This window comes from Callionymus lyra, chromosome 14 (assembly GCF_982586985.1).
Source record: "Callionymus lyra chromosome 14, fCalLyr1.hap1.1, whole genome shotgun sequence".
Taxonomy (NCBI): Eukaryota; Metazoa; Chordata; class Actinopteri; order Syngnathiformes; family Callionymidae; genus Callionymus; species Callionymus lyra.
Genome location: NC_141831.1, coordinates 18,583,539 through 18,600,465, shown reverse-complemented (window position 1 = coordinate 18,600,465; position 16,927 = coordinate 18,583,539). Strand labels below are relative to the sequence as shown.

Here is a 16,927-nt window from a genome sequence, read left to right as displayed (position 1 = left end):
TGCACCCTCTACCTCAAATAGGAAGAAAAAGACGTCTTCTGCATTTAGAATAATGATAAGCCTTTGACAGAAACGAACCAATAACAATGTTGATTCATTCATTTTCCGTGCCTCCTTATCCCTTATGGAGGTCTCACACACCAATTCCTATGGACAAGTTCCCAATCAAACTCAGTATGTTGTTGGACTGTGGGAGGAACCCGGAGTAAACCCAGGCAACATTAGGGTGGGAACATACAAACTGGGCACAAAAATAGTTTGATCAAAGACAAATTGCCTAAAAAGTAGATAAAATCCCAGTCATCCCTGAGAGTAGATGTCTGTGATCAAGTTCATGTGGTGTTGGTCTGTTTCTATGATACGACAGCATTCCTCTGGATACTGAGGCTCGTCCACATGAAGTAAAACAGGGCCAGAACCAGAGGGAGAGGAGTGGAGAAAATAAAGAGGGTGACAAGGTGTATTTGTAAAATAATTCTCAATAAACTCAATTTATTGACAAACTGTCACTTTTAACAGAACAATTTAAAAAAAAGAATCTGATAACATGATGCGTTCATTGCCAGCGCTCAAACATCACGTCACAAATATCCAGAAGGAACGCAAAATAAATAAAAGTAATGTTTGAGGTTTGAAAAAGTGATAGCCAGTGTATTTTTTTTTTCATTTTTATAACTTGTGTAGGTGACCTCATACGCCGTCCGTGTTAAACATATGAACAAGGTGTCTTTTGAGTTGAGCAAAAACAGAAATGTGATTTTTCAGCAGGTAACACAAGCACGCACAAGACAGCATCAGTGACGACCTCAGATGGACGACAGCACTGCAGCAGTTTCCCCATTTATAAGTGAAAGCAACCAGTCCATAAACTTTAGGAACAAATTAAAGGTCTGGATTCAAAACGGAAACCAGTGTTCTCTGGATTATCTGCATTTCAAAATTTGGCGATTCATGTGCTTAGTTTTCTACTGTGTTGATGACACAAATTGATTGCAAAGAAAGCCGTGTGCACAAGAATCGAGATAAAAAGAGCGTGTCACTCCAAAGGTCTAGCAACACCCATTGAGAGTGGGTTATTTTGGAAGATGTGTTTGCAGTGAAGTGTTGAGGGTCGTCAAATCATCGCTGTCGTCTGGAAATCTGGCGAGGAGCTGTTCCTGAGAGCCTCTCTTTGAAATAGTAAAAAGGGGGGTTGGGGGGGGCAAGTCTTGTTTTTTCCAGGAAGTAAAGGAGGGATCTTCAAAAAAAAAGTTCATTTAAAAACAATGTTTATTTACAAATTGATCAGTTTTCTTCAATTAGGTTTAAGTCCAGTTCTGTACAGTCGCGCTCAAACAGAGGCTGCTGCTGCACTCCCTCTCGCTCGCCGGCTGGCTCCTCCCCCTCACCGTCGTCGTCATCGTCGTCTTCTTCTTCTCTGCACTCTTCGTCGCTTTCGCTCAGAGGACCGATGCTGCTCCGACCTAAACATTCTGCTGGTGAGCAGGAACGCCTGAAGTCGCCCATGTAGATGTCACCACTGCACGCCATCCTCCCTGCGACGCCCCGCTCTAAGACTTGTGGGTCGATGCTGCGTGTCTGTGTGTAAGAGTAGCAGGTACACAATTAATTCACTAGTTATTTAGTAGTAATAGTAGAACTTAAGGCACAGCTCACCTGAGTCATCTTTGTAAAGTCCAGCAGGGGGCGCGCACGAGGTCTCTCTGGGTCTCGTCGTCTTTTCAGTCCAGGCTTCAGTAGCAGAAGGTCACAAGGCTGCGAGTGGCAACGTGGCAAAGGAGGTGGCAGGCTGCGGCGCAGGGACGACGGAGTACTGCATGCTGAAGAGGGTGAGGCGGGAACGGGACCCCCTGTTGCCCCAGTCACATTGCAACAGTTTGGTGGCGGGACTTGGCTAGGCACAGGTGGGGGGGGCAAGAAGGGAGCTGCCGCCGAGTCTCTGATGAGAACTGGGGAGAGGGAAAATCTGCGTTGAGGCGGTGGATGGAGGGGGGATGGTGAAGAGGAACATGACGAAGGGGAGGGAAAAAAGCAGCAACAGCCTCCGCCCCCTGCAGCTGCCTCACTAGGGTCCCAAGGGAAGGTCCAGGGCAGTGGAGAGTCTGGGGAGAGGGCCAAGCTGAAGAAGGTTGGACTTGATGATGAGTGTAGTGAAGAGTTCAGTGATGAACTGGGTGCACGCAGTGGACAGGCTCCGCCGCCCACTGCTACACCACTAGTCATTCCGCCTCCCGGTCCTGCACCCGCACCAGTGACCCCTCCATGGTACTGCTGGCGGCTGACAGGGGTCCAGACCCTGGAGGCGCTGGGCCGCCATGTGTAGCGGCAACGCGACAAGTCTTCTGGCACCGAGAGTGATCGGCAATGGCGCTTAGGTGGTGGCGGAGGAGGCGGCCCGAGTGGGACCGGAGCACCGGGGTGGGTCAACTCTGACGCCGAGCTGCTAGGGGCCAGAGGTCGGTGCTGCTGTGGCTGAGAGGACGGATCCTCCAGGGGGTCGCCCCCCTCCTGCAGGTGAGCATCCAGGGGAACCAGAGGCCCAGGGCCAGGAGGGAAACTTGAGCTTAACAGCCCACCCTGGAGGTTGGACTTGGCAGCTGCACAGAGCTGCCAGTAACTGCTCTCTGTGTAAACATACATGCAATGGGTTACTTTTTTTCCGCTGAATATCCAAAGTTTAAGGTTTAAAAACCCCAAATATAATATTTTCTGAATGGGTCCTGATGGCTGACTCACCGGGCATTAAGCCATCAGAGGTCAAGATGTGGTCCTCGTGGTTATTTTGGTCCAGGAGGGGCTGCACACAAAGTATTATCACATCATATTATGTATTTCCATTCTAATACTGGTGTGTCAAACTCAAAAACGCATATCCTAAGCAGTCCAAGTTTTGGGCAAAACCAAATTTATATTTATATCTAACAGGAAGTATTATTTTTATATCGTGTTTTAATTATTTATTTTAATTATCTGAACGTGTCCTCCTTCCCCCCAAACAAAATCTGTTATCCAAAACAGAGGCATCTTTGTAGGGAACCTTAACAAAAATCTTTGACTTTCAGGCCAACCATCTAGAGCAGGGGTCCCCGACCCCAAAATGTCAGGATTATATTCACGGCCAACTGATGGTGTTCTGTATGAATCAAAAACCTCTAAGGCAGTAATAATAAAGAGCATATAATTATTTTTCTTTTTGTGTGGCCTGGAAAAAAAATGTCTCAAGGATTGGTTCCAGACCTGGGAGTTGGGGACCACTGACTTAGAAGGTACCATAAAATGAGTTTGAGTTGGTCACATGTGATTAAAGCTTGTTGACAAAAGGGGTTTGACTCGATCGAATTTGGTGTCTCCTCTGGCCCAGAGGTCACGTGACTCACTACCACAATTTAGGAAATCAATTATTTGTATCAGCATTTATCATTTTGAATTCACACAACCAACACAAAGGGATGAATGGTAACCCTCCAGTGGTTGTTGCTCTATGTCAGGGTTTTCTGAGCTTCACCATCCCAAGGCCCCCCAAAAAAACATTGTTGGGGGATCCGGTTCACAAAACACATGAAATGCTTCAAAACACAAAGAAACTTTTAGCGTGCAGTTCCATACTTTTATTAACGTCTCAATATTAATTATATGTTTTGCATTCTGGGAAAATGAGGAAATGAAGGAGTAGATTTTTGTTTTACACTAACAGCTTATAGGAGCAAGAGTGTGGACAGACATCATGCATAAAAAGACAACATTTCAGGGCATCTGATTAAAACACTGGAACTTAAATTAAATACAAACGAGTAAACAATAGTGAAATGAAACTGCAAGTTTAAGCAAAATGTGATCCAAGATCTGTGCAGACCAAAGTGAACAGCCACTCACCTGGTAGACATCCCCCGGGGGATCCGGGGGCTCCGAGTCACCCTCCAGACTTTTTTAGAAGCTCCACCAGCAGTGCAACCACATCATGGTGCAGGGGAAAGAGGGGCGGGTCGTGGAGGCAGGTGGAAAGAGCCACACCTGATTGTCGGAACTGTCAGTTTCAGAGGATGAGAAGAGGAACCAAAAAGAGATGCCGCCGCCGCCGCCTCCTCCTCCTCACACCTTTAGGACGACCCTCACTCTTGCCAAGACATCTTGAGTCAGTCGACAAACCAACTGGATGAAGCAGAAATTACAGTTACGTGGGGACGTAAACATCCCGGGGAACAAGTGGGGGGGTAAAAAAAAAAGAAAAAAAATGGGACGGATCTGACCTGCATGGACTCAAAAGTGGAGCAGACCAGTGTTACATCAATGAGCCAGACTACCTCAAGTGACCTGCACAACTGCTCATGACCTCTACCATAAATCTTTCATTCAGAATTTTACTCTCCGACTCAGCCTCGTGCGTCTAATTCTGCGGATGGTGACGTTAGCTTCTGGCTACTGACGCCCATTCAATTCTAAGGGTGGATGCTAACCCGCTAGCGTTGCATATAAATAAACAATACACGTTTAAATACATATTTGAAATAAACCTTGGGATTGTTTTGGATTTTGTACATGAATTGAAAAAAAAAGGCCGGCTCGCGCACAGACCGCACGAGTCGTGGATGATTCCACGGATAGCTCTGTTGTTCTTAAAGCGTCAAGGTCGGAACAAAAAATATGTCATTTTTTTAAGCAGCTCCGAGCAGCTACACGCACCACCGGCCCGGCTCGACCGCACGCACGCCGGGGCGGACACGCTGTGACACCCTGAGAGTGGAATCACGGAACGGGAGGATGCGGCGAGGCGACCCGGGCCGCTGTGGAGCCGCTACTACAGGGTCCACAGGGCCGCTTCCATTGGTGGGGAGCGGGCGAGCTAACGGAGACGGGCTAGCAGCGTTAGCAGCGGCAGCTAACAACAGTCCGGATGAGAGGGGATGTTCCCACCCGACGCTCCATACATCCGAACCTTTTAGTCGAACCGTCAAAAGCCCAGTTACAATAATAACCCAAACACCTGCTGTTGTTCCTTTTCTGGTGACGATCGGCGTCCGGGTCGGCCTTGGGAGCGCGTCTAACGGCACGAGAGGATGATGGAACCACGGCTGGATGCTGCGCCTCCTCCGGTACACATCGCTTCGGTACCACGCGGTTTACAAATGGACCATATGATGCGCCGCTTACCTGAACGCTCGGGTCCAGTGAGTGTCGCGGTGTTCGGCCGCCGACGGATGCAACGGCAGCCTTCGGTCAATTAAAGAGCTCACCGCGTTGCCGTCCAAATCAGAACCGGCCCGAATGAATCGGAACAGGGGCAACGGATACTGCACGGTTCCCGGACTTCAAGTGGACCGAACTTGGGTCAATGGATTTTTTTAATTTTTATTATTGTAAGGACACAATAATAAAGATGCATGCGTGCACGCGCTTTCATCAATAACAGTTACGGTGGCGGACACGGGAAGGGCTGCGCGTCCATGAGCGTAGGCGCGTGACCCGCTACCGAGTTCCTCGATAGAAAAGGATGGAGATGGTGCATGCTGGGAAATGTAGTGAGGACAACACCACTTACGTCACCCCCCATTTGACGTTTCCACCATTGTATGGTCATGTTAAGTTTTTTTTTTTTTACTTTAAATCCTTGATTTATAAATTAATTCCAGCCATGTATAAATGCAGTTCCCACCTCAGGAATAATCAAATGTACAATTCTTCAGGAGATAGTCTTTCACGGATTTCAAAAACAAAAATCAATACAAGATAAATAGATTTTCAATTTTATTTACAACTTTATTATTAGAGCTTTGTTCGCATGATTCAAAGCACAAATTAACAAATAAAATTAACACAAAAAAAGAAGCCCTCCCCAAAAATCAACAAATCTGCTGCACTCATCAGAAAAGGGGGCGGCGGGGGTCGTGGCAGAGCTCAACAGTGATGTGGTGACAAACGTTCAAAAACGCGATTTGTTAAGAAAATTAGTGAAGAAATTAGCAACTTCTTTCCAAAGAGTGAGGATTTTCGTAAATAAGTGAAAGAAAAAAAAAGAAAAAGTTGTGAATCGTGGAGAGCTCCACTGACCCCCACACACCCCAGCATCCCATCCAGAAAAACCATGCACTCAGTAGGGGGTCCAGTACATTGTGTCAGAGGAATTTGGAACCTGCTGGTCATCAGACACAGAATCTATAAGGAAGAGATTTGTATTTAGTGTTGACCTTCACAAGGATTGTGACACATAGCAGATTGGTCAGTAGTTTCCAGTCCTGCTCAGTCACTCACCTTGGGTTTGGTCCATATCCAGTAGCAAGCGGATCCAGTCCATGTTGTCATTGGTCAGCTGACTCCTGAACGGGAAGCCCAGACCCGGAGGAGAGCGAGGATGCCGGTGGTTCAACTCAAGACTCTGTTGAGGTGAAATGCAAACGTGAGCAGAGCTCTGGTTTTGAAACACGTATATTTCAACACACCTGTGATCCAGAATAATTTTGCAAGGTGGGCCTTGATACCATCAGGTCCAGAGGCAGCTCAGCCCCCCTCTCCTCAAAGATGGCATCCTCGCAGAGGTCAGAGGTCATTTGTGAAAGCTGGTTCTGACTGCAGAAACAAAGACAGTAATTGGCAGGAAAAATATTGGAATATTTTCCATTTATGTGGAACACAGTCGATTGTACCAAGCAAACTGCCCTACAAACTAAATAGATCAAAAGAAACTTAGACACTTCAGATCTTTGCAAAATGCAGCAAAAACAAGATAAACTAAATTTCAAAAGTATATTAAATTATGAACGGACATCATCATGACTGCCCTCGATGAAACTGTAGCGTAGCAGAAGTTAAAAACTTACAGTTGATCCACCGGGTCCATCGTGTCCGCCTCACCAGGTCGGGTCTCGCTGGGAGGGTCCCACAGATGAAGGGCCCGCCGCCATAGTCGCACCTGCATATCCCATGAGCGCCTGCTATACTTCCTGTACTTGTTTGGTGTGGAGGGGTGGAGCTTAGGGTCTCGCTGATGTCTAAAGATGGAATTTTAAAACAAGTTAAAAAACCCTACAAATCATTTTATAGGATCATTCGAAAGACACCATTAATCGACTTGGATGCAAGAAAAGAGCAAACGGCTTGTATCAAATACGTTCTCATTTTATTCAGAGAGAGTTTCATCAAGTCTTAAACAATTGAGAACTGGGCAGAGTAACCCTTTAGTCTTGCAATGCCATAGCTCAATGTCATTTCGATTAAATGCCCATTTTATCACTTTACTTCAACATAAACTACGTTTATGTAAAAAATGTTAGAAACATTCCGACCTAATTTTATCAGGTTTTGGCCAAAGAGTAAAACTAGTTCCGCTATAAACTAAAGTTATGCCACATACCAACAGCTCCATCTAGTGGCCAATTTTCACTTTTCATGGGATTTGGTTAAAAATAGTTTTGAACGTTTAAAAAGAGTTCTGAATGTTTTTACCTCAATGATACCAAATACATTAAAATACAAACAAGAGAATGTGCAGGGTTAGTAATCTGTTTTGATCAGAGAAAATTAATTATATGAAAGATACAAGATTTGTAGTCCTTAAGACAAGATGTTGTTTGTCAAGTCAAATACTCACCTGGGCACCTGCTGGAGATAGTTCTGGTAACCACTGGTGTTCTTGCCGTACTGGATCTGTTTCTGTCGTCGCTTCAGAACTGCAGCGTTTGTCTCGGTGTTGGCAGGATCCGGCATGCGAGAGTAGCAGCGTCCGAGTGGAGTCCTGACAGCAGGAAGAAATCACAGGTTGCTCAAAATGCCTAACAAAAAACACAACTCTAATTTCAACAACCTCTTGTCCAAGTCATCGGTTCCCACAGCGATACTGCTAGTAGACACTTTAAGGATACAACGCTCCAAGATGGAGGGCCTGTGGAGGTAAAACTAGAATTAATTCCTGTTAAGAAAAATGAACTTGGCATGAATAAAAAGGCCCGGATCAAAGAAGGTGAAGTGCAACTGCAGTTTACTTTCAATGATTCTTTAAGACAGGACTCAAATATTTCAGTTAGGGATGGAGAAAGTTTTCGGGCAGATATGGTTTATAAATGTGAAAATAAATACTTCAGGTCCTATAATTATAGTAGATTAAATAGCTAAAATTATTTTTTAATTTATGCAAGAAGCCTGCAAAAACTCAAAGAGAATACATCCTGACGTTGCCTTTCATCAAGAACAAGAGGTCAATACATTATAATATGGAAGATTGTTTAGGGATGTTTGTTAATCAAATAAAAGGCTAGAGGAAATCGAAATGTACCCATTCAACAGGTATAAACTATAATAGAATTAGAGGACATTGTTAATTAATTCACAATAGTTCTGTCTTGCCTCACTTTTAGATTGGAATATGATAAATCATTTAGCCCCTCCAGGAAGTGTATAACATCCAACTAGCAAAACAAAAAAAAGAAAAAAAGAAAAAGAAAACCATAAAGAAACATCTGAATAATTAGGATAAAATGTCTGCATGAATATGCATATATATTGCAAAAGGCACAATGAAACACTTGGAACATTGTGATCACATGAATTATTAAGGTGGAGTATTGAGATACTTCAAACCTGCGATTTTTCGCAAATCTCTCTCCGACGCGCAGGCCATAAGCAGGTGGTGAGGGCACTGGAGAAGCGTTACTGCAACAAGAACACATCAGATAAGGCAACAGCAAGACAAGTCTCTCGCCACCAGTACATCATACAAATCAAATCAAGTTATGAAATAAGTAAAAAGGGGACACTTTATTATGCCATTGACCACACAGTGCAAGTCTTAAATTATTATTAGGTCAGTAATAATTTATAACAATTATTTTAGGTGAACAATGATTTTCGTTTGGACCGGTCGTGACTTATTCGGTGACCAAAAGCAGGGGTACAACATTTCTGGGGCTGCCGACCAGTTAAATGTCAGAATTATATTCACGGACCGATTTTCAGAAAGTAAAAAATACAATAGAATGACGCGCAAAAAAGTTTTTGCATCCATGTTTGTGTTATAGCATTATTTATATGGAATGAAAACTCAAGAAGAGTGACACAAATTATCTCTAAACGAAACACAGAAATAATCAACCACCGACCTAAAAAGGACAAAGAGATGGACGGCCAAGGTCTCACCTTACAAGACTGTCGTAGACCGAGCTGCACCCTGGGAGAAGCCATGGTTCTGGAGCGGGAACTCTGTCCATTTGTGGGTCCGGCAGGCCGGTCCACACAGCGGTAGACCAGCCGCGGCCACATACACACGAGCACGGACTGAAACAGAAACTGACGCCTGCACCGTCAAACCATGTTCTCCCATAGAACTCAGATGGACACGCAAGAGTAGAGGAATGGTGGTAGTGAAGATACCAGGAAAAATAAGACAACAACCAATGAGGTTCATAGATGTTAAAGAGAATAGAGTGACCTTGAATAATGATGAAGATGGGCCCCCACTGTGGCCTGATGGGAAATTAGTTTACCAAAGTTTTATTTTAAATGCCAAAAAAGTGATCAGCCAATACTCCTTTATACACCTTTGAAACAGGGCTGGGTCTAGACAGGCATGTCTGAGGGGGCAGCCACAAATCTTGAGGGGGCATTGTGCTGTTACTTACTTACTTACTTACATGCAAGTTTGAGGGGGCACAACATTTATTTGAGGGGGCCAGGCCCCCTCTTGCCCCTGCCTAGACCCGGCCCTGCTTGGAAATCTCCTTTTCTGAATTTGTAGTTTCTCATTTCCTTCTTTAAAAAAAAAAAAAAAAATCTCGAAATGAGCGACTCTTTAAAAATCACGTTTGTTTCACCGTTTAAAATATGAACCTTTTTTTTTTTACTCGTGTCAAAGTGGTTCACTAATCCTACGGACTCATTTGTACTTGATTCATGACAACCAAAACAAAGAACTTCCTGGTTCATCTGACGAGATCTTTAACGTATCTCACCATAAAACAGCAGGGGATTGAATGAGTTTGAGACCCGCTGTACTAAAGCCCGACAACGGGTCGTTTCGTGGACCCACCTGGAAGAGAACCGAGGATCCCGAGAAGCCGGTTCTGGTCCCGGTCCGCTGCTCGTCATCTTGAGATTGGCGCCTTCTGTCCACGTCAAACGCCATCTTGGTTTTCACAGCACCTTAATGAGTGGCACCTGTGGAGGGCGGTGTCTGCTGCAGCGTCACCTGCTTTTACAATTATCATCCAAATGTTTTTATTTTAATTCGGCCATTTCAACCCATATATTTATAAAGCTGAAAAATTATCATGATACATATTTTTAAATACTCGGTATATAATGGGAGAACTGTTAACCAAAGACACATACAATAAACAAATGGAACGATAGGAATGCATAATTGACAAATAAAAAAATGTTTAAAAAAATCAGAAAGAAGGAGTAAATATTAATAGGTTCCAGGTCCCTTACCTGATCAAGAGGTCTTTACATAACCAATAACTATTATATATAAAGTTAGAATTTCTCATTTGTAAACGTCCTAGGAGATTTATATCACAACATTGCCCATCAACACATTTTGACACAAAGTGAAATTAATAATTATGATAATAATAATAGCATTAGTGCTTTCTATACAAACACATTTGAATTATTTTGCGAATGCAAAAAAGTTAATACCGTTCTAAAATAATAATAATAATGTTGGTGGTATTAAGCAGTGGAAATAAACGAAAGATTAGGACGAATATAATATTTCATGTGGAAGAAAACTATATAGGACGTAATATCAGTCTGCAATGCACGTCAGTGAACGCTAGATGACGCCAGCGATTTCTAACCCATCGTGTATTGAAAGGTGATTGGCGGAGGTAATTATTTGCGTGCAACCTTAGCACAGTAGAACCCTGTTTTATGAAAAGAAAATGAATCTTTCTCGTAAAACGTACATTTACTTTAAAAAAAAAGTTATATGCATTCGAATGAAAAGAAACGGTGACAGATTTACTATTTTTAATTGATTTCTCAAGATCAAGAAATCAGATCTGAACTGCAACTTAGAAAATATAGTCTCACAGTTTATGATTAATAATAATGATGGATATAAATTTAAGGTTCTAATAAAATAGATTTTACCGTGTTAGGTGAAAATTGTGTTCATTGGCATCACCATTTTACCACTGTCCAGTGCTGATCTTCATTACCCAATCAGAATAAACAAAATGATTAAAAAAAAACTTAAACGAATACTGTATATTAACAACCTGTCCTCTGTACCAGGACACCAGAGGCACTTTCTTCCCGCTCAACACAAACACAAAGGCACTGCAAATACAGAGCAATAATAAACAAAAACTTGTAAAATTAAAATGTCGAGGGGGGGATTGAAGCAGCAAAACCGTGTGTTCTCAAAGTTCAACAATGGTGAGCGCTACCAAGTCAGGTAACCCAAGATAGTGACACAATGTAAATATGCACCATTATGTATTGCTTCCTTCAGGGTCATTATTTTGAGCGCCCCAAAATCCATCCAGCAACCAACGGTGATTGGCTTTTCTGTTACTTTTGCGACGATGTATGATTGACTGAGTTACAGTAATGTGACGTCACTGATGGGATCTGCAAAGAAGCGCCCCCAGATAGACAGAATATGACAAATGACGACACAAAACAAGATTATAAACAGAACATGAATGCATCATTTATAATATAGTTTATCAGTGTGAAGAGTTCTACAAACATCAAAAACCATCTGCTCATAATGATATTCAAAGTAAATAAAATAAAAAAACAAACAAAAAAAAACAGCCAGGTCGGCGGAAGGCCGGCGCCCCAGCGCCCTCTGTGGGCCAGCTGCAAGCGTAATGTACATTGATGTATTTTCTTTAATGATACTCATTACACATACAGTGCTATCCACAGAGATTAAACAAGAGAATTTCTTCAAAATCAGCCCCAATATGATGCTAATGTTATTCAACTCTAGCAAGTTATTGTGTGTAATTTGGGAAAATTACCACAATAACCTGAAAAGTCTTGGTCTTGACACTTTACACTCTAGGTAGAGGCCTGGTTTTCGGGTGATGCTCTACTTTTCAACGATTTAAACCAACATCTTACAAATGTTCACACAAAACAATCTTGTTACGTCCATAGAAAGTGTAGCAGGGAAACCTACCCCTGATCTGCTAAATTACAAAAAACAAAACCTTGGCAACACTATTAGGTCTTTTCGATTTGTTGTCAATTTTGATTGTAGAAACAGTTCAACGTTGTTGTCTTTTATGTTTCCTATTTGTTGTTCAGTATCTGTGCAGTGCATAAAGAAAACACTGGATTGGAAAATATGCTAAAATATGTATCAGTGCTGTTTTAAAGCAAATCCAGAACAGTTAATCAACTAAATTATTTTTTGATTTTTCTGATGACACATTAAACCATTGACTTAAAAGATTAGTGACTGAGAATGGATTATCATTTTAAGTAACCAAAGGAGGATTATGTTTACCTTTAAAACAATACAAATGTGATCAAAAAAGTTTGTTCATATTCCAGGAAACTTCTTATGATGTCATGTGAACATTTGTTCCCTTGAAAATATATTAGCTAGATCCAAAACAATGATGTCCGTCCCCAGAAGTTTACTCATTAAATATTCACATTAATGACCTCTTTGTCGTCTGTAAATATTGACTTCTTTAATCCAAAGGGAGAAGCAATTAACACTAATGATCCTCACTGGTCTGTTGGGAAGAAAAAACAAGTGACATGAGAAAAATAACAAGCTGGAGGTCACCGAATGAACGTCATTGTTCGGAAAAGTTCCTGAGAGGTTTTTGAAAGTTGAACATGAAGCAGAATGTAGGGGTTCAAATCCAATTGTTTGTTTATCAGACTTCTAAGAATGTACAGGCCTGTAACTGACTGACTTGATGAACAATATAACAATATTTTCTCTGTTGGAGGAAAAAAACAATAGTTTATGAAAACAAATAATCCTATATTCAGCGTTCTGCAAAAATGTGGCATTGATGCATTTTTCAGCTATAAGACAATGGATCGATGGCAACAACACTTCCTGGAAACCAATCCAAAGACTCTGCTCCAATTCAAACACCAAGAAAAATGTCCTTGCAGCTATGCATGACCTATTTCCTCCTGTTAGAAAAGACACTCAAACCACTTAGCTTCTAAAAAGTTCAAAGTACTAATATAGCTACCATTGTAAAAAGGGGCTGTATCGCTCTTAGTATAGCACAGTTTTTATAACAGTATAACAGGAACGGCTCATCTCCCACAGTTGATATTGCATCTATAGCGGCCTCTATCATAATCTGTAAATTGTCTCCAACTGTTCCATAGTGGCTGGCCTCGCAATGTAGGAACTTTCTTTTTAGGTTTCTATGACTTGTTTTCGATACTTGGAACTGTCATTGCAGAGAGACCTGTTGTGAAGAGGAGACACAAGCAGATGACAGTGATGCATTATTTAACTAGTGCAAACAGACACAAAATAACTAAAATAGTTGGCAAGATGGCAGCTGCAGTATGTTAACTGCATTACTGGAAACAGTCTCCATATAGATAAAATATGTTCTTGTTAAATATTGGTGTTATATATATATATAATATATATATATATATATATATATATATATATATAAATATACAGTATATATATAAGACTGAGAGAGAAGATAATACTTCCTGAAAATCAGCAAATCATTTATTTTACACTAATTATCAGCGGATTGGAGGCCAGTCTGACACTGTGCACACAAAGAAATACAACCATTAACACACACTGATACCTACGGATAGTTTCCCCAATATATATATATATATATATATATATATATATATATACTGTATATATATATATATATCAGGGTGTGTTAATGGTTGTATTTCTTTGTGTGCACAGCGTCCGACTGGCGTCCTGTTCAGGGTGTCCCTTGCCTCGCGCCGGAAGACGCTGGGATAAGCTCCAGTCTGCCGCGACCCTCCTTAAGGGAATTAGTGAAAAATAAATGAATGGATATGTTAAGGCAGCTGATATTGCGACTGCTTATGTATGTGTTGTTTATTGATCATTTCCAGACCCTTCCTACATAAAACTATTTTACAAATTAACTTTAACTAAACAACACTTACCTGCTGATTTTCGGAAACTCACGCCTTCTGAAAATAACACATCAGACTTGGTGTTGACCTTTATCTTCAAGTCATCTGCATGTGAGATACTTTAATAAGATCAGTTTGGTAATTCCTTAAAGAAGTACACAAGATATGCAAAAATACACCTTATAATAATCATTCTTTCATTGTTTGAAATAGCTCAAGCTGATATTATGAATTGGCCCTCAATTAAAACTAAATTGGATGATGAAATACTTGTTTGTGACAAATAAACTTCACCTAACAACTGAACTCTTGAGGGAAACAGCTGAATAATTTATGTGTTTTTATAAATAGCTGGAGATAATTAAGTCTTATCTCACCTGAACTTTGTTTGTTGAGCACAACTGTATGATACACTTTTTAAACAAGCACTCTGGGGAATTCATTATTTTCTCTGTAAACACGCACCTTCCCAGAACTTCCAAATTCCAAAACTTATGTATGATGAAACATTTCTCTAAACAAATTTGATGCTGACCAAAATATTCATCATCCTCGTTTGTATGATTGTGAATACTTTGCTTTAAATGTACACAAACATAGACATCTTCTATTATTAGGATCTAAAGAAACATAACTAAACTTCTATAAATCGCAGCTTGAGATGTTAATTACACATTCATAATAAAAGGTTTTAGGTTTAGGTTTTATAGCTTGTTTCTGGTAAGCATGGTTTAAATCAGGGGTCCAAAACCTTTTTTTGAACCACGGACCAGCATAATATTCACGGGCCTTCACATAAAAACAGTAAAAATAAATCCTACAGAGTTTGTATTTCACTTATTTTTACTAGTTTAAAGGTTAAATGTAAGTAAAATGACGTCTCAAGAGTAACTTATGTTACTCAACAAAACACCTTTAAGACAAAAATAATCAATACAGCATAAATCATATGACATGATTATTTCTTTCTGTGCGGCCCGGTCACAACCAGTACCGGTCCACGGGCCACTGCTTCAAACGATACAATTTGCATACCAGTGGTACACCAGAGGTCTTTGGTACTAAAAAGAGAAAATAATTCATTTGAATTATGTGGTACTATTGAAGGTCCGCTAGAAAAAAGGTGGTTATATAAACCGTTCAATTGTGCAAAAATGTTGGGGAGCTTTTCTCTTTAACACGGTTGTGGAGTACATTAAACCACCATCTGGTATTCTGCAACATATGTAACAGAATATGGGGCAAACTGAAGTATTGATCTACTATTAAAATGTTTACTTGAACACATTTTTAATGTGAATTAGTTTAGGGACAAGTTCTATCTCTCATCAAAACATATACATTGAATAGAGATGATTTTGGGAGGGATAGGTTGATTTTGGGTAAACCCCTTGTGACGATGTGACCCGTAGGCCTGAAAACAAATGTGTTTGTGTGATCCCTTGTGTTGTCTCAGGGTCAAGGTGAACAACGTACACAAGTGATACCATAAACACATATGTTTTTGGGCCTTCAGGTCACATTAACCCTAAGATAACACAAGGGGACACCACAGCATCATCCTTGGCACCCCAGAACCCACAGTTTCAGGGAGGTAGTTTGTAAAACCTCATCGTTTTGTTTTAATGTTTGCTTTTAATGTTTCTGATCAGGTAAAATCATTTTTAATAATTGTACGACCCTTGGATTAGGTTGTGGTTTCAAAAATATATGTGACCCTATATTAGGTCAAGGTTTGGGATTAGGTTTTAGGGTAAAAGATTTAACCTTATTCCCTTTTTTATATACAACTCTAAAGAAGGAAAGTTAATTTCATGAAGCAGGAGTTGTATTTAATCCTAATTTTTCACTAGTTTCTCATTGCAGAATCATACTTGGATCTGGTCTATATTGATCAGTATCCAAACTTAAGTCATGTTGATGTCCAGCTCTGTACCTTGTCCTGAGTGTCTCATATTGTTATTTTATTCCCTTAACAGGGACTCAGACTGACCCCTTTAATTCAAACTTTAATAGATGATGTAATCTTTGTTTGTGGCTTTCAAACCTTATTCACAACAGCTGAATGCTTGAGGGAAACATCTGAATAATTGATGTGTTTTCAAACAAGTGCTCAAGGGAAATTATCTTCTGAATTCTTTCTCACCTGACTTCTGTTGTTTGTATGATGAAACCTGTCACCGTTGGGGAAAGGTGAAGAGTTGCTCACACTTTCAGTCAAAGTGACCCAACACTGAACTTCAGAAGTGATCTCATGGTCACATTGTTGTTGGTGCCAGAAAAGGATCCAGCCCTCATGCGACCCCCATAAGTGAATATGTGGTAGAACATAAATGAATAACCTATACATTGATAAAAGACGGAGATTTAAGGGTCACAGTTGAAAGTCAAATAGGTATTTTGCCCCTTGATCCACTACATTCTGAAATGAGGTCCAAGGGTCAATAGATTTAAAAAAAACAGTTTTTGAGTCTTCATTTCTGCAACCCACCAAATGTTTTTTAAAACAAATATATACAAGTACATCATACAAGATCTCCATACCACAGGATCAGCACTGGGGACAAAATTGTTTGTTTATCAATGATAAATTAGAAGTAAAACAAACAACATGATCCATATATTATTTGCTCAACATAAAAAACTTTAATTGAGGATACAGAAATGGAAAAGTAAAAAGTAAAAAAAAAGTTTGTTTTAGATTTTTTAAAAAGAATGAAGTTCTTCAAACAGACATATTAAAGAGATGGTACAACCACAAATCAAATCAAACTAATTTTCTACTCACGTCCACTAAGGGTTGGGATTAATCTGTTCATATTTAGAGTTACAGACATAAACGCATGTATTTTAATGT

The 16,927-nt window shown here is 40.7% G+C and overlaps 2 protein-coding genes across 3 annotated transcripts; both read right to left on the bottom strand.

Annotated features, from left to right (window-relative positions):
- Nucleotides 1–1,073: 1,073 nt before the first annotated feature.
- fam53c (family with sequence similarity 53 member C) lies at nucleotides 1,074–5,469 on the bottom strand. 2 transcript variants are annotated; one of them, XM_087806776.1, is made up of 5 exons: nucleotides 5,149–5,469; nucleotides 3,874–4,149; nucleotides 2,737–2,797; nucleotides 1,657–2,624; nucleotides 1,074–1,578 (listed from the first exon to the last, which is right to left on the bottom strand). In XM_087806776.1, exons 3-5 carry the CDS (start codon nucleotides 2,741–2,743, stop codon nucleotides 1,285–1,287), a joined length of 1,269 nt encoding a protein of 422 aa, XP_087662902.1. In that variant the 5' UTR covers nucleotides 2,744–2,797; nucleotides 3,874–4,149; nucleotides 5,149–5,469; the 3' UTR covers nucleotides 1,074–1,284. The 2 variants fall into 2 exon arrangements, with proteins under 2 accessions (XP_087662902.1, XP_087662903.1); XM_087806777.1 differs by lacking the exon at nucleotides 5,149–5,469 and having other exon boundaries at nucleotides 3,874–4,635.
- A 324-nt stretch (nucleotides 5,470–5,793) lies between these two features.
- Nucleotides 5,794–10,107, bottom strand: slbp2 (stem-loop binding protein 2). Its single transcript, XM_087807434.1, has 9 exons — nucleotides 10,013–10,107; nucleotides 9,124–9,273; nucleotides 8,569–8,640; nucleotides 7,796–7,873; nucleotides 7,583–7,726; nucleotides 6,813–6,983; nucleotides 6,435–6,561; nucleotides 6,247–6,370; nucleotides 5,794–6,150 (listed from the first exon to the last, which is right to left on the bottom strand). Exons 1-9 carry the CDS (start codon nucleotides 10,069–10,071, stop codon nucleotides 6,086–6,088), a joined length of 990 nt encoding a protein of 329 aa, XP_087663560.1. The 5' UTR covers nucleotides 10,072–10,107; the 3' UTR covers nucleotides 5,794–6,085.
- Between the last annotated feature and the right edge of the window lie 6,820 nt (nucleotides 10,108–16,927).

Bases quoted from the DNA above. Each gene is read 5' to 3' on its own strand.
- fam53c (XM_087806776.1), bottom strand. The intron at 1,579-1,656 runs GTGAGCTGTGCC...TCTTACACACAG, and splicing joins ACTTTACAAAGATGACTCAG to ACACGCAGCATCGACCCACA.
- slbp2 (XM_087807434.1), bottom strand. From the start codon at position 10,071: ATGACGAGCAGCGGACCGGGACCAGAACCGGCTTCTCGGGATCCTCGG. The intron at 7,874-8,568 runs GTTTGAAGTATC...TTACCTCCACAG, and splicing joins AGATTTGCGAAAAATCGCAG to GCCCTCCATCTTGGAGCGTT. The intron at 7,727-7,795 runs GTTGTTGAAATT...TCCTGCTGTCAG, and splicing joins ACCGATGACTTGGACAAGAG to GACTCCACTCGGACGCTGCT.